This window comes from Diadema antillarum, unplaced genomic scaffold (genome assembly GCF_040938485.1).
Source record: "Diadema antillarum isolate AM-2024a unplaced genomic scaffold, OU_Dant_1.0 scf00000201, whole genome shotgun sequence".
Classification (NCBI taxonomy): Eukaryota; Metazoa; Echinodermata; class Echinoidea; order Diadematoida; family Diadematidae; genus Diadema; species Diadema antillarum.
Genome location: NW_027271090.1, coordinates 988,836 through 1,012,125, shown reverse-complemented (window position 1 = coordinate 1,012,125; position 23,290 = coordinate 988,836). Strand labels below are relative to the sequence as shown.

General features: G+C 39.5%; 1 protein-coding gene across 3 annotated transcripts in view; it reads left to right on the top strand.

Annotated features, from left to right (window-relative positions):
• Positions 1-23,290, top strand: part of LOC139723877 (E3 ubiquitin-protein ligase RNF13-like) — an 80,155-nt gene that overhangs the window by 5,465 nt on the left and 51,400 nt on the right. For all 3 annotated transcript variants that reach the window (XM_071635087.1, XM_071635085.1, XM_071635086.1), the window contains exon 2: positions 15,997-16,077. In XM_071635087.1, coding sequence (XP_071491188.1) covers positions 15,997-16,077 — 81 coding nt within the window. The remainder of the gene's footprint in view (positions 1-15,996; positions 16,078-23,290) is intronic.

The window sequence follows — 23,290 nt, the reverse complement described above, 5'->3', positions numbered from 1 at the left end:
ATAAATGTCTCTCTGTAGTGTTATTAAAGTGTAGCAAAATTGTAATTACGACATCACAGAATGGAATGCATTGTTTTCACCTTCAATCTTAGAATCTCCTTTCATGTTTCCACTTTACAATCACATTTCACTGTAGATATACCGTCCTTATGTTGTCGCCCTTCATCCCAATTTCTCCCTTCTATCCTATCTGTAGATTGTCCTCTTTCCTAAGCCATTGTATTCACATTCCTTGATGATCAGCACGATGCTGTACTTTTTTTTTCTTCTCTGAAACAGTCCAGCTCTTCGCTACTGCATGGCATCAGTCATCTGAAAGAAAAGACAGAAATTAAGAACTTTCGATTAAAATCAAACATCATGATACAAGATACAACTTTCATTTTGAGAAAAAGAAATCAGCCAACTAAACTGTAGTTGTAATTATTTTGCTCTATTTATATTAAACATAAAACAAAATGGTATACAGGATCAAAGAATGTCAAAAAAAATACTGCTGTTCGTCTTTGATGCATTTTCAAATTGTCTCGCCTTTTACATATTTTAATGATGCAAGATCTTATGTCTATCACTTAGTAAGCCTCATGTAGAAATTAAATTATTATTCACATGAATAAATCTACATGTCCTTGTAAACAAGGCATTGCTTTGAAAAAGCTGAATATTACTAACTGCATTTGGGAAACGGTCTACGACAATCAAACTTGGTTATTATCAGAGGCTTTAACATCTTAATTAGACCTAGACTGTACATTACCATTGTATTCACATCCGTTGATGATGTACACGACCTTGTACTTTTCCTTTTCTTTTCTGAGACGGTCCAGTTCTTCGCTACTACATGGCACCAGTCATCTGAAAGAAAAGAAAGAAATTAAGAACTTTTGATTAAAATCAAACATCATGGTACATGTACAAGATACAACTTTAATTTTGAGAAGAAAAAAAAATCAGCCAACAAAACTGAAGTTGAAATTATTTTGCTCTATTTATATTAAACATAAAACAAAATGGTAGGCCTATGCAGGATCAAAGAATGTCAAAAAATGCTGCTGTTCGTCTTTGACGCATATTCAAATTGTCTCGTCATTTACACATTTTTCTGATGCAAGATATTATGTTTAGCACTTAGTATGTCTCATGTAGAAATTGAATTATCATTCACATGAATATAAATCTACATGTACTTGTAAACAAGGCATTGCATTGAAATAGCTGAATATTACTACATGTACCTGCATTTGGGAAACAGTCTATGACAATCAAACCTGTTTCTTATCAGAGACTGTAACATCTTAATTAGACCTAGACTCTACATTATCATTCAGCTTTTAAAGGTATTAACCATTCACCTATAAAACACTGGCATTGTCATGTGCATCATATTTCTTTGATACTGCACATATTTTCATGAAGTCTGTGCAAGAATGCAAATGAAACACGTCTGCTGTTTGGTATTTATGAAGAAAAAAAAATTACTAACCCGGAAGTCCTTGGCCTTAGGAATAACACGTGGCGAGTTAGTAGGAATTGATGTTAAAATAGAATAAGAATAGATCTACTAAATAGGCCTTTGCCTCATGAATGTCTGGTCTAATTATAGACTAAGTGAAGTCTAGACCTTTCACTTTTAAGTTACACAGAATTTATATTACTTAGATCTAGACTACATCTAGATCTAGACATCTAATACTATTTAGATCTTGGCAACTTTTGTCTTTGTGACACGAAATTAACACGTCACGGATGATATTGCGGCGATATCCAACAGGATGACAGTACCACTATTACTGAATCAGTAAGTTGACATAGATAACTAACATCAACTTGTTAACGTACATTAGAGATGGCACCATATACAATAACCGGTGACACTGACACTGACAGATCTAACGACTACGTTTAGACTAACGTTAAAGAGTTAGACTCGCCATCTCAGTAAGTCGGCCAAAGACAAAGTCAATACAGGGCTAAGTCAGTGTTACTGTTATGTTAGGCCTAACAAACGTTAACGGTTACTCGGTTAGGTTAGGTTTACCAGGACTCAAGAGTCCTGGTTAAATCAGTCGAGGGACATTTCTTAGAAGTCCTTCGATTCCAAGAATAAAAAGGGTGAAAGAACAAAGGGAAAAAAGGAAAGAAGAAAGGACAAAAGATTATGTATGGCTGCTGTGGAAATCGACAGCGCTACTGTATCACTATCAATCACGCGTAAATATGTAAACGCCATTTGGTTGGGCCGCATTCACAAGTTTTAGGGAAAAAAAGCCCCACCGCTGTGCTTCAAAGGTACTCCACTCGAACTAACGTTAGACATAATGTCACATATCTACACACAGTACGGTACTAGGGCTGAATTCACAAGTATACTATAACACTGCACTGTACAGGAAAGCCACCTAACCTGTAGAGTACTCGTAGTGTTTAGGTAGTATCACTAGACCACATACTGTCATAGATGACATCTACACCAACGCTGCACACTGGCACTGGTCCGACGGTCCCTGACCAGGAAAAATCACTGTTGGACACTGACCAGTAACTTTTTCAGGAATGGACCAGTAAAAATTGGGGGGGGGGGGGAAATGGGTGGACTCTACCTACTATTACCACTAGTCTAGATGTAGATCTAGAGCTAGACTATAGACTCTGTGTTAATTTGACTTGGTCTTAGACTTCAGCTGATCTTAGTTTTAGTAACTGGTATTACAAGTAAAGTCTTAACTTAGACTTAATAGTTAGACTTGAAAGTTAAAGTCTAACATGTCTACCTTTATTCTTTACTCTTCCTTTGAGTTTTACTTTAAGACTTTTTACTTTTTTTTTTTAGTTTAGTAGGCCTACTTTGTCAATCTCATGATTTCATTTTCAACTCAAGTCAAGGCTTAGCCATGAGTGTCTTCGAGACTTTGACATCTTGCATGTCTTGCACACAGACGTTACGACTACAGTACTCAGTAGTCTCAGAAGTAACGACATAAGTTGAAAAGAAACTATAAATAATATGATTTGGGATCTAATTTGAAATTGGATGGCGTTTACAGACTAGGCTTCATAAGCATCACGCGATTGAATACATGGGACTACACTCTACCGCAATTAATGGTTATGGTAGTCCAACTAAAACTGTTATTTTGAGCATGATTTTAATAGGATTATAGCTTACCATTCACTTCACTCGTGGACAGTGGGCTGGCTTAGGCCGTCATTCATCTTTCAGAAGGTTTGGTTCTCACTCTGAGATCTGGATTAGGGCCAAAACCTAATTCTAGGCCAGTAAGTTGAACAAAGCTCAAAATAATGCAACCGCGACGGTTCGTAAAACCCGCATTGCTCTTCACCCTAGCAATTCGGGTTTCACGAACCGGCGTATCTTTACTGCGTCGGTTCGTGAAACCCCTTTTTCTCAATTTCTCGATATTTCGAGTACCGTCGTTTTTTTCTTTCTTTGATAAAATTAAGAATAATTAATTTTGTGAATTAAAATTTGGGGATTTGGTAGAGTTTTGAAAGCACTTTCATTTGGTACCAATATCTCGATTTTGAAAATTTTGACCAAAATCGAAATAGCGTCGGTTCGTGAAAACACCGACGATTTATGAGTAAACACAATAGACAGAACTTGGAGGGAAGAGATTCCTGACATGCTTGGTACAACATTCCTCATTTCTCTTTGACCACTGAAGCAAAGCAAATGGGGTTTTCTGTAAGATGTGTGCAATGAGTTATAGTTTCATACCCTGAAATTGTATATGGATCGATTCACTATTTTCAAAGTTATCAATGCTGCGGAGAGTCCCGTTCTAATTTTTTTTTAAGGGGAAATATGGTACTGTAGTCCCATTCATATGTTTATGTATAGACTAAGGTACACCATACTAACTATCGGTTTCCATTCACTATTCATATAATTTGTTTAATAGCAATACATTGCATGCAGTATTGGTCATCGGATAGCTATATTACAAAGATTCCAGAAATGGTGACATGTTGTCTTTCCATATAAAGAGTATTGTATTTTGCACTTTTAAGTGGTTTCTTTAATTAAAAAAAAAATTAATTATTAGTAATTATGTGTATTCATACAATATATAATGTAAATGTCAAAATATAGTATGTGATGTCACATGCTTCATCAGAGAACTCTGATTTACATATGTACTCTAGTTTTCCATACTTCTTATACAATGTAATGTAAGTGACATGAGCTGCGTTCAGACGGAGGCAGTTTTGGTCGTAGTAACTTTGGAGGAAGGGTCGGAGGAAGCTTGATTGGAGGAAGGTTGGAGTAGCGACCGTCTGTTCAAACAAGGTCGTGGTAACTTCCTCTGGTCGGGAGAACTTACAACGACCTCTTCCTCCGACCAAGATACTCCTGAGATTTTCAGGAGTATCTCGCTACCACGACTAGCCGGTCGGAGTAAATTGCCTGCGCGGATAAGCCCTCGGAGTATGACCTTACAAACCTTATACGACCTAGACCCCGTTTACAGTGCGAGGCTCGGCCGCAGCCCAGCCCAGCCCCGCTTCAGTGTAAACACGCAAAAGGCCAAATGCGAGGCCAAAATTGGCCTCGCATTTGGCCTCGCTCTGGAGGTGGTCTTGGCCGCGGCCGAGCCGCGGCCGAGCCCGGCCTTTTCTCAGTGTAAACGCAAACTGGGCCAAATGCGCGGCCAATTTTAGTCTGACTTCCAAACCCTCTGCCTGTACTATTTCGCTAATCAGGATATTAACCCCCTCAACGTCGAAAACTAGCATAGTTTAAGGTGGTTTTGTCCTGCGAAGGATTTTTTCCTTCGACAAAGGCCTTCGCCCGAACGGCGACTTCGTTGCCACAGTATTCAGTTTAGTAGCAAAGGGTCTGAAAAGGGCAAGTCCAAGATAATGCGCGCGTTACGTATGGGACATTCAGAGACTTTTATGACCTGAAAAATAGTGTTAATGGCCTTTGATCATATTGAACTTCATCATGGTGATTGATATCTAGGAGAAGTATGAACATGTCAAAAATTGAGAAAAATGACCTTGACAATTATATTCTAGAAGAGAAAATATGTGCCGTTACGTATGGGACCAGAAAACTTTTGTTTTTTTGAACATTTTTTTCAACCTCAAAACTCTCTGAAAGTATATCATTCTACAACTTGTAACTCACTGTGATGAAAGTCACAACACTCAAGATTATCACAGGTAAGTTTCATGTCATTAGGCAAAAAGCTCTAATTACAGGTTTTAATTAAAGACAGACATGACGTGTTACGTATGGGACAGTTACGTATGGGACAGTTTGTCCCCCATTCATTTAGTGTGTGAAGAACCATGTTTATGGGTATTTTGCATAATTATTGTAGTAAAATCAGTTGAAACTACTCAAATACTGATCCAGATTGTCAAGGAAACATTATTCCCCGAATTTTCACCATCATAATCATATTCAATCATATGTTTATATTTTTATGACCAACCTGAGTATGCATGCCCTTTGTCCCCCATTCGTTTAGTGTGTGGAGAACCAAGATTATATGGGTATTTTGCAAAATAATTTTGCAAAATACCCATAAACAAATTTTTGCATAATTATTGAGGTAGAATCAGTTGAAATTACTCAAATGCTGTTCCAGATTGACAAGGGAACAATATTCCCCGTATATTTACCATCATAATCATATTTAATCATATTCTATATTTTTTATGACCAACCTGAGTATGTACTGTATGCCCTATTTTTATCAGGATAGTTACTACTGAAAAATTGAATAGTTTAAAGTGTTGACTTCCATTGATGAAGGGCAGTTTGCCATTTAGTTTCAACAAAAAATGACTTGACACAAGAAATATTAATTTTAATAAATAAGCAATACCTGCTGCGTGGAACCCCAGTGATCGAGTAGATATATGATGTCTGTCTAGCAGTCAGGTCATTGATTCGTGTCACACCTCGGTATGTATACCCATGAATTTTGTCGTGGCTACTATTGAAACTGAATAAGGACAATTTGTGTGTCACTTGCAATAAAAAGGAATCATTCTACTTTATATATATTTTTTGTATATATTACAACCATTTCAAATTGGATCTCCATCAGATAAACTTTGAATTCCTCTAGTAATAGGATTGTATGCTCTTTAGTAATTCATATAATTGGTTTCCAATCATCTCATTAAATGTTGAAAACTGAATCCCCATTTCTACAAAAACTATACCATCCCTTTAATGCTGATTTTTCATTGTGTATGTTGCCATTTTCCCCTCCCCCTTTCTGAAAATTGTTCAGTCAAGTACATGCATTGTTTAAGTGTCTGAAACTCAAAAAGTAGCGACAATGTTGGGATGCTTTCTTCAGGATGATTGACCATTTGTGTACTGAGAGACCTTCCCAGCTAGCTACATGCATTCACATGCAATATGTATGAGGATGTCCCATACGTAACGCATTTGTCCCATACGTAACATTATTTTAATGCCTAATAGAATATATTTCTTTTACTGTTTTTTTCTTTTTTCTATGGTATTTAGTTTCTCTAAACAATAAATTAGAACTTTCCAAAAGGGCATTAAAATATCCATAGCAATTTCAGAAAAAACCTAAAAAAATGACCTCAATTTGTTACGTATGGGACATCTCATGATAAGACACGAGCTAATTTGCATAATCATTTGCATAATCCCTAAATTTTTATACCAAGTTAAACTATTTGATGAACTTCTTATGTCCACATATTAATCAAATATCATTTGCTTTCCTTTGAATTAATATGAATTTTTATAAATGTCCCATACGTAACGCTGTGTTTCACATTTATGCAAATGAAGCCCTTGAAATTTGCATAAACTTACATAATATCATTTTTTCCTCCATGGAAATCAAAACTTCAACTCATAAGCTTCAAAATGATACCAAACACGTCAATATTGAGCAAAGATTAAATTTTGCCTTCTGAGGGGACCTTATCTTGGACTTGCCCAAAACCAGACAATACCAAATTGCGTTTGTTTACAAGTAGAGCGCCACTAAAACAAAATATTGAAAGGTTTGAATTAAAAGCGCGGCCTAGCCCAGCAGTGTAAACGGACAAAATTGCGGGGCTTGGCCGCGCAATTGACCGCGGCTGAGCCGCGGCCGAGCCCGGCCCCGCACTGTAAACGGGTTCTTAGGTAAAACTTCTGGAGTCAAATGCAAGTACACGTGCACGTGCAGTGTAATTCTAACCTAGTGGATCGCGTTGGAGAAGTTAACGCTCAGAAATTCTCATCAGCAAGAATGGAGAAAATAAATGCCGCCGGTAAAAAACAATGGTACAGATGTGTATGGTTGACGTGCGCGGCGCTATACCACTTCTGGATTAGGAAGTTACACCGACCCTCCATGGTGATCCCCACGAAGGCCGTCTGTGGTTAATTGGTTGGAGTTTCTTCCCACAGGGTCCTGGTAAGATAAGCATTTATTGCTGCGACTAGAAATAAATGTACGTCTGAGCATGGCTATGGATTTTAAGTTGAGAAAGCATGTACAGTCTGTACATGTAGTTGAATGAACAAACATGAAAAAGCCTCTGGCACCTAGAGATTATAAACTGCATTATGCAGTAGGGGGAGTTGAGGAAAGGCTGTATGTCTTGATAGCACAACTACCCTTGAGGCGGGAGATCAGTGCATAATTCTGGGATTATTCTAAGATTCAATTGAGAAGATTTCTGGACAGGTGTTCAAAGTAAGCCTGGATTGTACAGCTTATGATTTAATCGCATTCATACCTTCATCAGCTGCTTTTTAAAAATATTTAAATGCCTCTGCAACAAAGTGTCGCCAGAGGCATTATCTTTTTGGGTTGTCCATCCATCTGTCCATGGAGGTAGACTGTCCTTAATTGATTTTGTGAACGACAAGTAACTTCGGAATTGTTTACTGAGTTCACTTGCAGACTCTTCAGTCCAGTGGCAACGAATGCATGTTCCCACCTACATGTTTTGAAGTGGTCACCGCTGTTGTTAGTTTTCTGTATCATCGCTCAGCATTGCTTTCTTGTATTCCCGATCTTGTCAAGTCTCAAGAGAATACTGTAGAAACACTTTTGCTGCACTTGGTTATGAAAACCATGGAGCTACAACTGCCAAGAGGCTCTTAATTTTTTTATACCCCCGCCAAACGAAGTTTGAAGGGGGTATATAGGAATCAGCGGGCGGTCGGGCGGTCGGGCGGTCGGGCGGTCGGGCGGTCGGGCGGTCGGGCGGTCGGGCGGTCGGGCGGTCGGGCAGTCGGGCGGTCGGGCGGTCGGGCGGTCGGGCGGTCGGGCGGTCGGGCGGTCGGTCCGTTGCAAATCTTGCGTCGCGAACTACTTCCTCAGTTTTCAACCGATTCCCATAAAACTTGGCACAGATGTGTGCCTTGGGTTGTAGATGTGCAAGATGTATTTTTTGACAGTACCCAAAAGTATGTTGCCATGGTAACGGCATATTATGGGCAAAAATGGGTACAAATCTTGCGTCGCGAACTCCTCCCACAGTTTTTGATCAATTTTTATGAAATTAGGTACAGATGTTCATCTGAATATGTTAATGTGCAAGACACATATTTCCGCAGTGGCAAAAAGTGCGTTGCCATGGTAACGGCATGTTATTGGTAAAATATAGGGCAAAATGCTTCATGGCAAAACTGCTTCATCAGTGTTCTTCCAATTCTCATGGAATTCATATTGAATGTTTGTCTTAGGATATAGGTCAGCATGACACATTTCTTGACAGTGAAAAAAATTATGTTGCCATGGTAACAGCTCACATATTATGAGCCAAAATGATGGAAAATTTTGTGTTGCAAACTACTTCCTCAGTTTTTGCCCAATTTCCATGAAACTTGGTACAGATGTGTGCCTTTGGTTGTAGATGTGCAGACGCATTTTTCGACAGTACCCGAAAGTACGTTGCCATGGTAACGGCATATTAATGGCAGAAGATCAAGGAAAGATCTTGCGGATTTAACTACTTCCTCAGTTTTTTGACCAAAGCTTATGAAATGTGGCACACACCTTGATCTTGGTGGGAAGATGTGGAAGACATATTTTTCGGACGTGTCGGAAGCTGCGTTGCCATGGTAACGGCATATAAATGGCAGAAGATCAAGGAAAGATCTTGCGGATTGAACTACTTCCTCTGTATTCGACTGAAGCTCATGAAATGTGGCACACACATTGGTCTTGGTGGGAAGATGTGCAAGACATTTTTTTTTGACATGTCGGAAGCTGCGTTGCCATGGTAACGGCATATTAATGGTGGAAGATCAAGGAAAGATCTTGTGGATTGAACTACTTCCTCAGTTTTTGACAAAAGCTTATGAAATGTGGCACACACAATAGTCTTGGTGGGAAGATGTGCAAGACATATTTTTCGGACGTGTCGGAAGCTGCGTTGCCATGGTAACGGCATTTAAATGGCAGAAGATCAAGGAAAGATCATTCCTTGGGTAAGACTGTCGTCACGGGGCGGGGGTATTAATCACCTTAAGTGATATTTCTAGTTTTTTAAAAATTAATCTACAGGTAGATTTAAAGCTAGTGCAACTTGTGGATAGCACCTGACTGTAAGCCGGACGAAATGTGTTTGATTCTGGCACAGATGCCTACTGGAGCAGAGCAGTCAAAAAAAAAGAAGACAAGAATCACACAGGGTGTGTACAGTGTTGTACCCTGTCACAGCCGAATACAGACATTGTACTTAAAAATGTAAATAGTATAAACAGGGTCCTCCAGGTGAATATTCAGAGTCATGTGATTTTTTGTTGGGTGGTACTGGAGATTATGGGTTTCGGCACTTGCTCCCTATTCTCTGTGAACACACACACACACACACACACACACACACACACACACAGACCCAAAATGACTTTTACATTGTATGAGATTCAATAACTTTTAATACAGAGTGTGTGTTATACCAGCACATGTAGGTGTACAGCTGTACATGTGATGTTAATATAAAATGCACCAGTTATTCAAACTGTGTCCATGTAAACATAACAATATGAAGTCATAAAGTTTTATCTTTTTGTCCTTACTATGGAGAGTAAACTATGATAAAAGGTTTAGGATTCTACTACTGGTAAAGACTTCTTTTCCAGACTTTCCCACATTTCTATAAAGATATCATGCTATGGAAGGCATTTTGTAGTGTTACAACATAGTGTGCATAATAGGATGATGCTGTTCTTGTAAAGGGCTAGCCTTCTTCAAAGCCCTCGTGCTGTTGTTAGCACTGCCTAGAGAGTCAAAGCTTTGAGGGCCTTTTAATAAATTCATAACTGGGAGAAAGGCTAACCTGCACAATGCTCTTACTAAATACTTCATTTTATGAATAGTCATGTTGACCAATGAAATTGCTTTATTTGCCCATCAACTGTCAGTGCAAAACGTGTGAGTGAGCTTCTCTGGACAGCGCCTACGTGTAAGTTTTGACTGGTTACAATTTTGATCACCAAATGCAGGCCTCGAATTCCATTCGATTTGGGTCATGGCCACTGTGGCCTTGACCCTCAATATTTCAGAGGAGGCATCAGGGCCGGCAAGGGGGCATTAGGGCTAGTAAGGGAGGCTTCAAGGCCAAAATTGGTTTACCTTAGAACTACATACATATTGTACGATACATGTTATTTTACCACTTTCTCTGACATGAAGAATATGCACTTGTGTACCATAGTATTTATGAAAATGTGGGGAAAATTTACATTTTTGCCTTCAGACTTATTACTTTTTCTACAGTGAAGTTTCTTCTTTACCTCCCTGCTGTTCACAGAAAAGGGTCATGGGCAGTACTGCGGCCCTACAATGTATAACTCAAAGACCTTGTTTACAGCAAGTGAAAAGGCCGCGTGGCCGAGCCCGGCCTTCATATCACTGTAAACGCGCAAAAGGCCAAATGCGGTACCACAGTCGGCCGCGCATTTGGCCGAGCTCTGGAGGTAGTCTCAGAAAATCAGAAATTTTGACAGATCTTCAAAAGCCCTCTCGCTGGGTATGGAGATTTAATATTGTTCCACATTAGCAGAACATTTTACTTGCAATGTATGCAGTTAGCAAGCAATACAAATCACTCCTAAACCTTGTGGTAGAAGAAAACCAAAAAACAACAACAGGAGATTGGAACACTGGAGCCACCCTCCCCCGTTACTAACAACAACAACAACGATATCAGCATTCAAACACACTTAAAAATTACATTTCTGAAACTCAAGTTTTACAACGCAATGCAAAAACAGTTGGTTCATGTTAGTGGACACAAGAAAAATTGTCTATCATCACAATGTGCATTGCGATGCCAAATTGGTCCCATTTAATTTTTCATGCCTCTGTTCACAATGTATTTACCGCAGGCATTATAAAAAAGATATGAAAGTGATTAATTACTGACATGCGATGGTGATGTGTGTGTGTGAAATGGCACACATGCAGACACTGTAAATATACAGATTTTTGTAGTCCCATGTACTGCAACTTGCCACAGTAGGTTTGTTTGGCATACTGAGATGTCTGATGTCGCATTTCGGTCACTGTTGATTTTTTTTTTTAAAACTCTCAAATTTGTCCTGTGTAGTGTGTGTGCACGGTTGCAAATAAACTTGAGTGGTGCGTTGTGCTGCAAAAAACGTTACCTCCTAGTGTTAATGCGGCTAAGAGTAGCCAAGTGCAACCTTGGATATAATGTAGTCTATCTGTGTCCAACAATATTATTGCTGACAGTGGATGGACACAGCTCAATGAGGCTTGCCACACTATTCCATTGTAATGCCTGAAAGTGGAAGATTACCGAAGTACTAACCAGAACAGGAAATTAATTTAAAAGGGTTTACCATTGAAACCGCATTTGCAAAAATCATCAAGGCTAAAAGGAAAACCAATCCAAACAAGAAGGAGCCAAGCCTGGCATAGTGGCATTACAATAAATCCTTTGATGCTTGACCCAAGCAACTTCACATCTTGTGCAGACAAGTCCAGTTGAAAGGTCTCTCATCATTATGCACACTGTTACTCACACTCTTCTCACAATTGACCATTGATGAATATATTATTGATAAAATTTGATCGCAATCTGAATGTGAGCTTGTTCAAGATTGTGTGTCATGCTAGGGCTGGGCGCGTGGAGTGATTTTGTCACTTGTTGTTTGTTTACGTGAGTACTCATCTATATTAATTGTATGTTGGTTTGGTTTCGTGATGTGTCAGACTTGAATTTCACTCACGAGGGGTTGATGCTAATCCCTGCGGATTGACCTTTAAATGGTAGTGGTCTTCTGGGGGATTACCCTTCGCTTGTGAGAGCACTTCATCAGGGTAAATCTGACGCCATGCACTTGATACACTTTACAGTGAAACTTTTGTGTGTGTTTTGAAGACCAGCACTCTTGTTACCTTTAAAGGGAAACCCCACTCTGATCAGAATATTCATTTGAATATAAAGAATAAAATCAAGCAAAACGATCTGAGTGTCATTGAAATAGGATCGACTTGAATGAAACTAAAGTGTTGAAATCATAAAAAGAGTCTCATATTTTTGGAAATAGCAAACACAATATCGGTTCCATTCACTATGATGTATGAAGAAATGAGAAAAAAAAGATTGATTTTTATTAATAATTTAGCATTTCAATTTTTTAATCCCCTTTGCTTTAGAAGTGTTTTATGTACAGTGTTCATGTATAGTGTACAGGAGGGTCTACAGTATATTTTTATCATTCAGTGCTCATGAATGAATATGAGTGCTACATAACATACATGTACAGTTGTACAGTCCTATTAATAGTACATTAAAGTGTCTTACATTGTAATTTGTGATTTTCTGCAGCCAAAAGACACACATAAAAAAAAAAGACTCTTATGCATTACAGACTAATCTGCAGGTCAATGGCAAATTTGTGTGAAAAGGACATCCGTGTGCCTTTGACTGTTGTCACAGGTACACTGTATGTTTGTGAAAACACTGTTAAGCGACTATTACACAACTGTGAAAACATGTGTAAGTTAGAAATTCTGTCATGTTGTCATTTTTATGAGAGCAACATCTTTATGTGATGTCCTGGCATATCATTGGAGACCAACACAAGCAATGGCTGTGCCCAGTCAATCCCAGCAGAACTGCTGAGAATTCATCAGTGTTGCCAGTGCTGCAACACTCCTCACTTGATGTGGCCAAGGATTTTGTTCTAAAATGTTGAGCATTCTTTTCTCTCTTTTAAAAAAAAATCTTTAGACTGGCAAAACCCTGGGAAAAACGTCTAGCCCCCATTCCCTTTCCTAAAGCAATACATGTGTCAAAATTGCCAAGCCCAATTATGCCATGACTTCTGGGTTTCATTCCTACCCACTCAGTTGCAACAGGCGGAAAATAAAACCACACATGAGTATTGCTCTACTTTTTACATAGCAGTAGGCCTACAACTGTATAATATGCCGCAGTAGGTGTATGACACATTTCATCAATTTCCTGGTTTTCATATTGTATGGATGTTTGCATGAGATAGACTCGGAGCTTTCCTGTGATACATACATTGTATTGTCCTGCTGTACATTGCACAATATGGTACAAAGTTAATGCTAGTACATTGTAACTACATGTAGGAACAGGAAGAAAGGTACCGAGAAAATCAGTTTTTATGATTCACACCCTGGGATGTGCGGTATTCTAAAAACATTGTTGGGTAGTTCAAAACAATGTGACAACACTCTTCAGAGAATCCAAGTTGAATTTCAAAAACACAAACAAACACCAAAACAAAACAAAACAAATCAAAAAACCAAACAAACAAACAAACTTGGATGGGGGGTGGTAGTTTAAACTTAGAATTTTATAAAGGAATCAACTTTTTGTTTTGTGTTCTGGCTTAAGTGATGTTACTGACCTTTGCAAGGTTTTGTGGCACTGATCAATACAATTCATATCTACTATGTACAATGTATGGTGCAGTACAGTGTACGTGTGTACACATGTAAAAAGCTCAAATACTGCATGTGGGTACACTGTACAGACATACAACAGAATTGAGTGTCAGTTATGGCTTGATACAATTTGCATTGCACTTGTACTGTGTGAGTCTTTGTGTAATTATTTTTAATGAACATTGTTTTGTACACATCCCAATATTTGATACTCCTCCATGCTACTGCAGCTCATATTAATCAGGACATACGATAATCAAACATGTAGGCGTACTGGGTACATCAAGTAATCCGTTGGAAGCACTGTTTTGAAGGACAAGGTATACAATTTGAGGGTACTGTTCTCTGCGCTTCAAATGGGAAACTGGTTGAGTAGATCATACCATGATGTTTTAATACATGACAATCTACACCACAGTGCAGCCCACTATACTTGTCTGACATTTGAATAAGTGAACGATTCAGGAAGATGGTGTTTACAATCTGATATGTCCTATGCAAAGCTTTATGCCATGTACAGTTGTACAGTTTGTTAAGTCTTTATGTGCCATGTTTGCACGTCCGACTCAGTTGACGGTGTGCCAACTTCGCATATTCTGCTCAAACCCACAAACCCGCCCAAACCGATCGATAAATCACCAAATGCCGCAGTACAATGAAAGCTTTTCTTGCGCTTCCATTCGTCTCACATAATAGCTTGCATTTTATGTGTTGATTGACTATCAAGCAGTGTTCCCCATTAAATTTGTGTGTAAATTCTAAGTTTCTGGCACTGTTTTGTGTGTAACCGTCATGCCTTTACGGTAATGTACAAACTGTAGCTACTGGTCATTTCAAGAAAAACAATCATCGATTTGTCATACAATTTTCATCAAGGCAAAGCTTGCCATTTTCTCTACAACTTTGCTCAAATACATACATGTCCAACTTTAACAGAAATCTATGTATCACAGATATGGAAAACAGAGGATTTTCTCAAAGCATGATTACATTGGTGTCTCAGATTAATGTGGCTCATAGGGGTTTCCACCATGACACATAAAGAGCTTTAATGAAACTTTGTTATGAGTTGATGTACTGTACGTTCCTGATATTTTACTTGTATGTGTGTGTGTGTGTGTGTGTGTGTGTGTGTGTGTCTGTTTGCCTGCGCTTTTTCTTTTTGATCCGAGAGCACCCAAAACATCTACCATTTATGAGGAAAAGCGCATTTGGAATGACCATGTGCAATAAAACCAGAATTTTTTGTGTGCATGAATTGCGTGAGGAGCAAGATTCGCGAAATTGAAATGCACACCAAAGTTCTTGTGTACACTACGAATGCCAGTGGCAATTTGAATGGAAATTTTATAGCACTGTAAAGGCAGTTTAATAGCTCACGACAGGCTATTTGCAAAAATGTCGTCGTACTGCAAACATTTCTGGTTTTACAGTATGCTTTATACATAGGCCTACATACAAACTGCATACAATGTAGCTTCAAACTCAAGATGCTGTGCAATAAACTTTGTCAGTACATTCCTTTCAGCTGCTTTGAATACATACAGTGTATTTGTATGATATACATACATGTACTTGTATGTTTTGTTTATTCAACTATCTTGAGAATGTTATGGGTAGGAGGACTGCTTCCTGTTAGTAAAATGATCCAGTAAAAACACTGATGAAAAATAATTACAGCAAATTTGTAGCAGATCACTACATGTACAGTAACTCCAGTATAGATATCAGGGAATTTGTAAATTGTATTAGGTACCATGTACACAGCTACAAGTATCCATGGGCACATATAAAACAATTGTACAAAGTACTCTTTCTCCAGCATTTCATCAAGCAAGAGTAATAAAATGCAAAATTTGAATTTTATATGTGTCTGTACCTTATCAATTATTTTCAGTGATTGTGACACAAGGCTAGACAGGAATTTGTTTTTTTTTGTAAACACTTCTCCTACAAATTGTACTTGCAGTAAAGCATGTTGTGCACCTTGTGATATCTTACTGCAAAATTTGCAATTGAAACAGTGACAATGATATTTCCTCTTCTTATTCCCCTTCTTTTCCCCTTTATCTGCCAGATTTCACCAAACAATGACACGACCCGCTTCCAGTCACTCCCAGCCACATTTGGCTCGCCAATTCGTCCTGGTGGACTTGAGGTAGGTCTCATACCCCATATTAAACCTTCTATGCACAGTGGCGGATCCAGAGAGGGGTGCACCGGGTGCGCGCCTCTGCGCCCCCTCTTGATGATTGTTAGAACAAAAGAAATAAAAAGAAAAAAAAAATGAGATGAAACCCGGAAGTAGCTCCAGAAATATTGTTTGCGCCCCCCCCCCCCTTTTACGGAATTTCTGGATCTGCCCCTGCATATGATGTGTAAATGTACAGGGCTGAGAGTTGGAAGAGATGCAGAAGGAGAAATGTGAGGTGGTGTACTAGGGGGAAGAGGTAGGGGGAGGAGAAAGAGGAGGAGGAAGAGGAGGAAAATGCGGAGGAGGAGAAGAAGAGAAGGAAGAAGAGGAGAAAGGAGCAAGAGGGGGAAAAGGAAGAAGATGAAATGGAGGAGGAGGAGGAAGAAGGAGATGAGGGGGTAGGGGAGAAAATTTTCTCCTCCATTCCTTCTTTTGAAGAGCAAGGCATTACGATGTGAGTGATCAAAGAGTTTTGTGAAACCGTATAACAATATACATAGAGGTGTGATGATATTTCATCAGAGCAAAGAAATTGTCTTGATAGTAGAATAGGCAGCATTGATAATGAAAGGATACGATGATATTTCATTAAATAGAGCAAAGAAATTGTCTTAACAGTAGAATAGGCAGAATTATACAGTGAAGAGAAGTTTGATCTGTTTAGTCCTATTCATTACAGTAATTCAATGTCTGTGCCCACTTGCTGTCAACTTGTAGACCTACAATTTTTGTACATTGTACTCTACAATTTTATTATCTCATTGAGGCAGTGTAGTGGTTATATGGGCATGCACAAATGGGTTTCCCTTGTGATGATATCTAGTGAAAGAGACAAGACTAGTACCTACACATGACCTTCAAGTACAATTGGCTATAGTCCCATTCTATGTTGGACAGAGGAAATGAAACATGGCAGATGAAGGCCCCTGGTCAGGAAACTCAAGACCTCTCCACTAGCCAGCCCCCTTTCGCACTGATGTTGTGTCTCCTCATTGAACTCCTGGGTGATTCAATCTAGAAATTGGGAATCATCATCATCAGTGGATTTTCTTCAGATACTGCTAGTCTGAAAAGCCTCTGGTGTGAAAAGCATCTATAGGGCCTAAATGAGAATTTCAGGTGTCAAAATAAGATCACCAAAATGTTAGGGTGTGGCTCCTGTGGGGTCTTCGCCTCAACAATGTGAGTGGTGCAGAAATGCATGTCTCGCCACCTTGTAGCAAAGATGAATTCATAGGTGTTTCACAGATGATTCGAACAGAAAAAGCTTTTTAGAATGTACCAAAACCTCCCTCTGATTCACTGTTTTAACAATTGGGAGTAACCTCAGCAGTGAAGAGAGTAACATTCGGTTAGATTTTCATTGGTGCATCACAATGTCTCTACATCTTTATAGGGAGGAGTAATCTGAAAGACGTCACAGACTACATCGAAAGTTCAGTGAGTGCATCAGAGTGCACCTGCTGACAAATTGCCTGGTCTGAAAGGGGTTTTAAGGTGGCTCAAGTGCAGGAAAAACAGAGATGATACAGAATTACTGTCCTTGTATGTTTGTGTCGAGAATGCTTGGTAAACAAATTATGATCTCCGGCTGGATGTAAGAGAGGAAGGGGAGATGGGGGATGGGGGGGGGGGGGAATGATGGGATCCGTGTTTCCAAGGAGCTGGCTGTCCAGACTTCTCTGCACAGCTGTGGAGGAGGACTCGCAGTAATCCTGCTCTGTTGCCAAGGAAGCGATATCCCCAGGAGCAGGATTTAGCTTCCTCCTCATCCAAACTTCTCTCTTCCTGACATGTGTGGTTGATGGTATGTGCCCAGGACTGAGCGAAGTGCGGGATTGGTGTTCGTGATGCCAAGTCTGTCTCCAGTTTCAATATGAATACTAGATTACTGTAAAACAAGAAATGTTCGCGTGCATTTTAATTTCGCGAATTTCACGAGCGCCAAGATTCGCGAAATTAAAATGCACGCGAAATTTCTTATCTACACTATATGCATTGAACGCAAGAGGCAATTCGCGAAAATTTCTTGCCACGAAAAAGGCCGTCAGCTCCAATTCGCGAAAATTTCGTGCCGCGAATATTTCATGTTTTACAGTATTTTATCAAGTTGTTCTTTGATTTCTCTCAAGGAAAAATTGTATGCCCTGTTCTCTTGTCACTTTGAGTATCAAGGATCGACATTGCCCATATTCTCCTTGTGCACTTACTGTTGTCACCTGTGATTGTTATTTGTTTACATTGTTTGTTTTGTTGTATTTGGTCAAACCTGTTGTAGCAGCCCCCTCTGTTTAAAAGCCATTTTGATATGAAGACCATATGGACCACTTAAATTTTACTTTAGATATTAGGCCAAGTAAAAAAAGAAACCAGTTTCTCGTCCTCGCGCGCATCGATTTTGGCCGCCGCATCGATTTTTTTACTATTTACTATTTTCAAAATGGCGCTGAAAATACCAAGAAATTCATAATTCTCGTCCCGCATCGATTTTCAGTTGCCGCATCGACTTTTTTGATATTTACTATTTTTTTCGGCCACCGAAAAAAAAAATCAACAATTCACCTACCAATCGTGATGTCTTATTTCTAATTACGCCTTGCGTCCTCTACTTAGCTGTAGCACGGAGGTAGAAAACTACCTCCATGGCTGTAGTACAGCTGTAGCTTCTGTAGTGCGTATGTAACAACGCATGCATTTCACACTGCGAGCTCGGCAAGAAGGAATGACCCACAAGGCAGTTGAACTGTCGTTGGATGGGCGGCGGGCCTGCCCTTATAAAAATCTTAGGTTGCGGCAAGCTTGCAGCAAGCTTGCGGTAAGCTTGCGGCAACCTTAATTAGCTTGTATTAAAGAGTGCAAGCTTGCGCATGCTTATTGCCATCTTACTGCAAGCATGATACAAACTTGGCATCCCCTGGTAAGCTTGCTGCAAGCTTGCGGTAAGCTTGCGGCAAGCTTGCGGTAAGCTTGCAGCAACTTACCATTAGCTTGTGGACGATTGCAAGGTCGCAGATATGATTGCAAAAATAATCGCAAGCTTGCAGATTGTGTCGCAAGCTTGCAGATAAGTTTGCAAGACCATATGAAAGCTGTGCAAGCTTATGACAAGCTTGCGGTGAGACAACTAACAGCTCTGCAAGCTGGCCGTAAGCTTGCAAGTAATGCAGAAATCTCCGCAAGCTTACCACAAGCTTGCAGGCCATTATCAGAATTTCTGTGAGCTTGTCGCAAGCTTGCAGGTTGTTAAAGAAAACTCCTCAAGCTTACTTAAGCTTGTGAACTGTGATCAAAATCTTTGCATGCTTGCTGCAAGCTTGCGGGTTAGAACTTCGCAAGCATGCAAAATGCAGTCAAAATCTTCGTGAGCTTGTCCCAAGCTAAAGCTTGTGGGTAAATTGTTAGAGCAAATTCTGCAACCTTACCGCAAGCTTACTGCAACTGTGGCCACAATCAAAATCTTTGCAAGCTTGTCGCAAGCTTATAGGTTAATTGATAGAGAAAATTGCCTGGTGCCCTCTCAGTTACAAAAAAGAAAGTTACTTTGTTCACTCTGAAATTCAAAATGGCGGTTTGACTGTTTCTGTGTGCAGCTTAGATTTAAGGACAATAATTCTGTTAAAGGTATGAAATTGATTAATACTATTATAACTAACTGCATGCATTAACATGCTGAATAACTTCACCATATTTTCATTCCCCATAAACCTCAATAATCTACACATTTTAACAAAGTAATCATAATAACTTCCCCTAAATGTGCAATACAGTCCCACCCATTGTAATTTGTGTGTGTATTAACAGGTATTTTTATTGTTACATATAACTCAATACCGGTACATTCTGCATACCTCTTTTTTTTTTAATAGTAAAATAAATGAATGTATAACAGATTTGAGTGTATTATTTATACTTCATCTTTTTTTTTTATGTTTCACTTTTGTGCAAATTTCAATTAAATTTCCTAATTGTATCCCCCGAACAGAGTTCGGAGGATACTATGGATTTGGCCTCGTTGCACCGCTGCGTCCGCTGCATCGATCCGCGTCCGCCACAGAGATTTTCTTGTGAGAGCGCTCTACTGGCTGCAGTTCTTCGTAGATCATCTTCAAATTTGGCATGAAGGTGTATTATGGTACAACGAAGATGTCTGTTGTTTCTGGTGATGGCGCCCTCGCTTGTTCTGTCTTTATACATGAAAATAAGGTCAATTTAACAGGGTCTGCTTGTGTGTGCAACGTACGCTGGCCTTGTTTCTTGACCGATTTTTTTTTTCAAATTTGGTAGGCCTATGTATTAATGTATCATAGTCAAATCTATACACCTACGTGTATACCTATTGATAATGCTGCCCTCACTGTTCCACCTTTTACAGGGTCAAAGGTCACCCTGATCATGTCAAAATTTGCAAATGTGCTTATATATGCAATAACTTGATTGTTACTCAACGGATTTTATTCAGACTTGCTAAGGAGGTGTATGGGTGGTCATTCTACATGAAGGACACAACAGTTTGTGGTGATGGCGCCCTCAGTGTTCCGACTTGGATGCCATGTCACATTTCTTGTGTGTGCTCTATCAGTCACATTTCTTATTAGATTTTCTTCAAATTTGGCAAAAAGGTGCATCATAGTGAAATCAAGGTGCCTATTGTTTTTGGTGGTGGTGCCCTCGCTTGTTCCGTCTTTATACATGAAAAGGTAAATTCAACAGGGTCTGCTTGTGTGTGTGATGCTGGCCTTGTTTCTCGACCGATTTTTTTCAAATTTGGTACCGGGTATGTAAAGGTATCATAGTCAAATCTATACACCTATACCTACAGTGTATTGATAATGCTGCCCTCACTGTTCTAGCTTTTACAGGTTCAAAGGTCACCCTGACCATGTCAAAATTTGCAAAAATGCTTAAATATTTATGCAATGACTTGATCGTTACTCACTGGATTTTACTCAGACTTGCTATTTTAAAGGAGGTGCGGGTGGTCAATCTACATTGTACATGAAGGACACATAACAGTTTGTGGTGACAGCGCCTTCAGTGTTCCGACTTGGAGGCCATGTCACATATCTTGTATATGCTCTATTCGTAAGCTATTTAGAAGCGACATTTCTTGTCAGATTTTATTCAGGCTTGCTATGGAGGTTTTGTGGGCGGTTATTCTAGGTACCGGTAACAAAAGTTTTCATTGACAGCGTCCTCATTGTTCCAACTTTTAAGGATATGTCATATTTCTTGTATGTGCTGTATGGTACTACATGTAACCTCAATTCTTATGGGATTTAATTATTCAGACTTGCTAAGGATCGGTAAACGAATGATCATTGCACATGTACATGTAGGACGCAACAGCTTGTGGTGGTGGTGCCCTCAGTGCTCCAACTTAGATGCCAGTCACATTTCTTGTGCATGCTCTATCAGCCACATTTCTTGTTGAATTTTGTTCAAACTTGCTATTGAGGTTTATGGGGAGTTATTCTAGGTAACAAAAATGTTCATTGCCAGTGCTCTCATTGTTCAAACTTTTATAGGATGACATGTTATATTCCTTGTATGTGCTATATACCAGCCTCATTTCTCGTCAGATTTTATTGTATCCTGCGACAGTTGCCATATGTGACCGTGCACCTCAAACCGAACATAAAGTCGCACACACTGATTTTGCGTGAGGACTGAAAATAAGTGAAATGGGTCAACCTAGCTGAATTTGACTTTTTCATATCTTCTGAAAGAGTGGGTCTTCTTTTACATTATGCTAAAATTTGGTATCATAAAACGGGCGGGAAAGTGTGTTTTTTTAGCAGTTTATCTCGAACATTTTGATTGAATAGTGTGATTAGCTGTGTCTTTAGAATCCCTTTTTCATTTCTGAAAAACCTTGTCCACACTCTTCACTTTCAACTCTAATACCGTAAAGTTCCGTGTATAAGACACACCCGTGTATAAGACGCACCCCTACTTTCGGACCTAAAATTTAAAAAAAAAAAAATTCCAAGCACATATTGCGTGTGTCATACATATTATTTCAGCTCAAAATTTCCCTAGAATGCAGCATGTATTTGCTCTATTTTTTGTTTCCTTTTATACTTTCTTTTAACGGTATTCATCGGACATCGGCAAAATATGGAAGACGCAAAATGCGAGACTTGTCTCGGTACTCACTTGCTATTGTTTGGCCTTTCAATCATGGTACATGTGTCATGCACATCGTACTCATGAGTGTACAGTACGATCTTTGCTGTCATACATGGCAGAGGGTGTCTCGCGTATTGACGCATGTCAGACTGGAAGGTTCATTATGAAAAATAAGAAAAACATCAACAAGTGTAGCAGAGGGATCATACGGCGAGACGTACGGTGCGTACGGTAATTACACTCACTGTTGTTTCGCCCGGAGGGATTACCAGGGATGTGTGTCTCTTGTACCATGCTTGTATGCACAGTGCTAGCCTTTTGCAAAAGGCAGCTCACTATAATTTCAGCACACGCACACAGAGAGCAATGGACTTGCACACACAGCGTGCAACGGGCAAGCGCGTTACGATCCGATGGCTGTGTGCACGCGAGTCCATTGCAAAAGCCTCTCTGCTGCAGCTGCTGCCTTTGCCAAAGGCTTGCTAGCTAGCTAGCTAGCTACAGTGTAGCTAGCTATGCTAACCTAGCTGGCCTCGTGAAATGAAGAGCAAACGAACGACACGGATATGCATGCATGCTTCACACATCGTTCATATTTACGGTGACATAGTGTCGATCCTACTCCGTATTTTACAGCTTTTGTCTATGGCCATATTGATACTAGTACATTGATAAGTTTTACGGTATTGGTAATTTAGTAATGATACCTGTACATCGCGTATTCCAGCTACTAGGTTGGCTGTTGGTAGCTTGGTAGACTGACATCGGTAGCATACAGCAGTGCTGTTACAGCTGTTGTCTATGGCCAGATTGATACATCGTTACTGCACAAGGCCGATCGTAAGTTTATCTCGTATTTGCAGCTTTTGTGTGTGTCCCGATTGAAAGATCGCTCATTTATCCGTAAGTTTTAGTGATTGCTTACCTTCCAAACGTCGATGGGCATACATGGCCCCAAGTTGGCCTTATAAAATTGGGTGTACATGACAGATTTTTTTCCGTGATTCGACTGTACCCGTGTATACGACGCACCCCCGATTTTCAATGT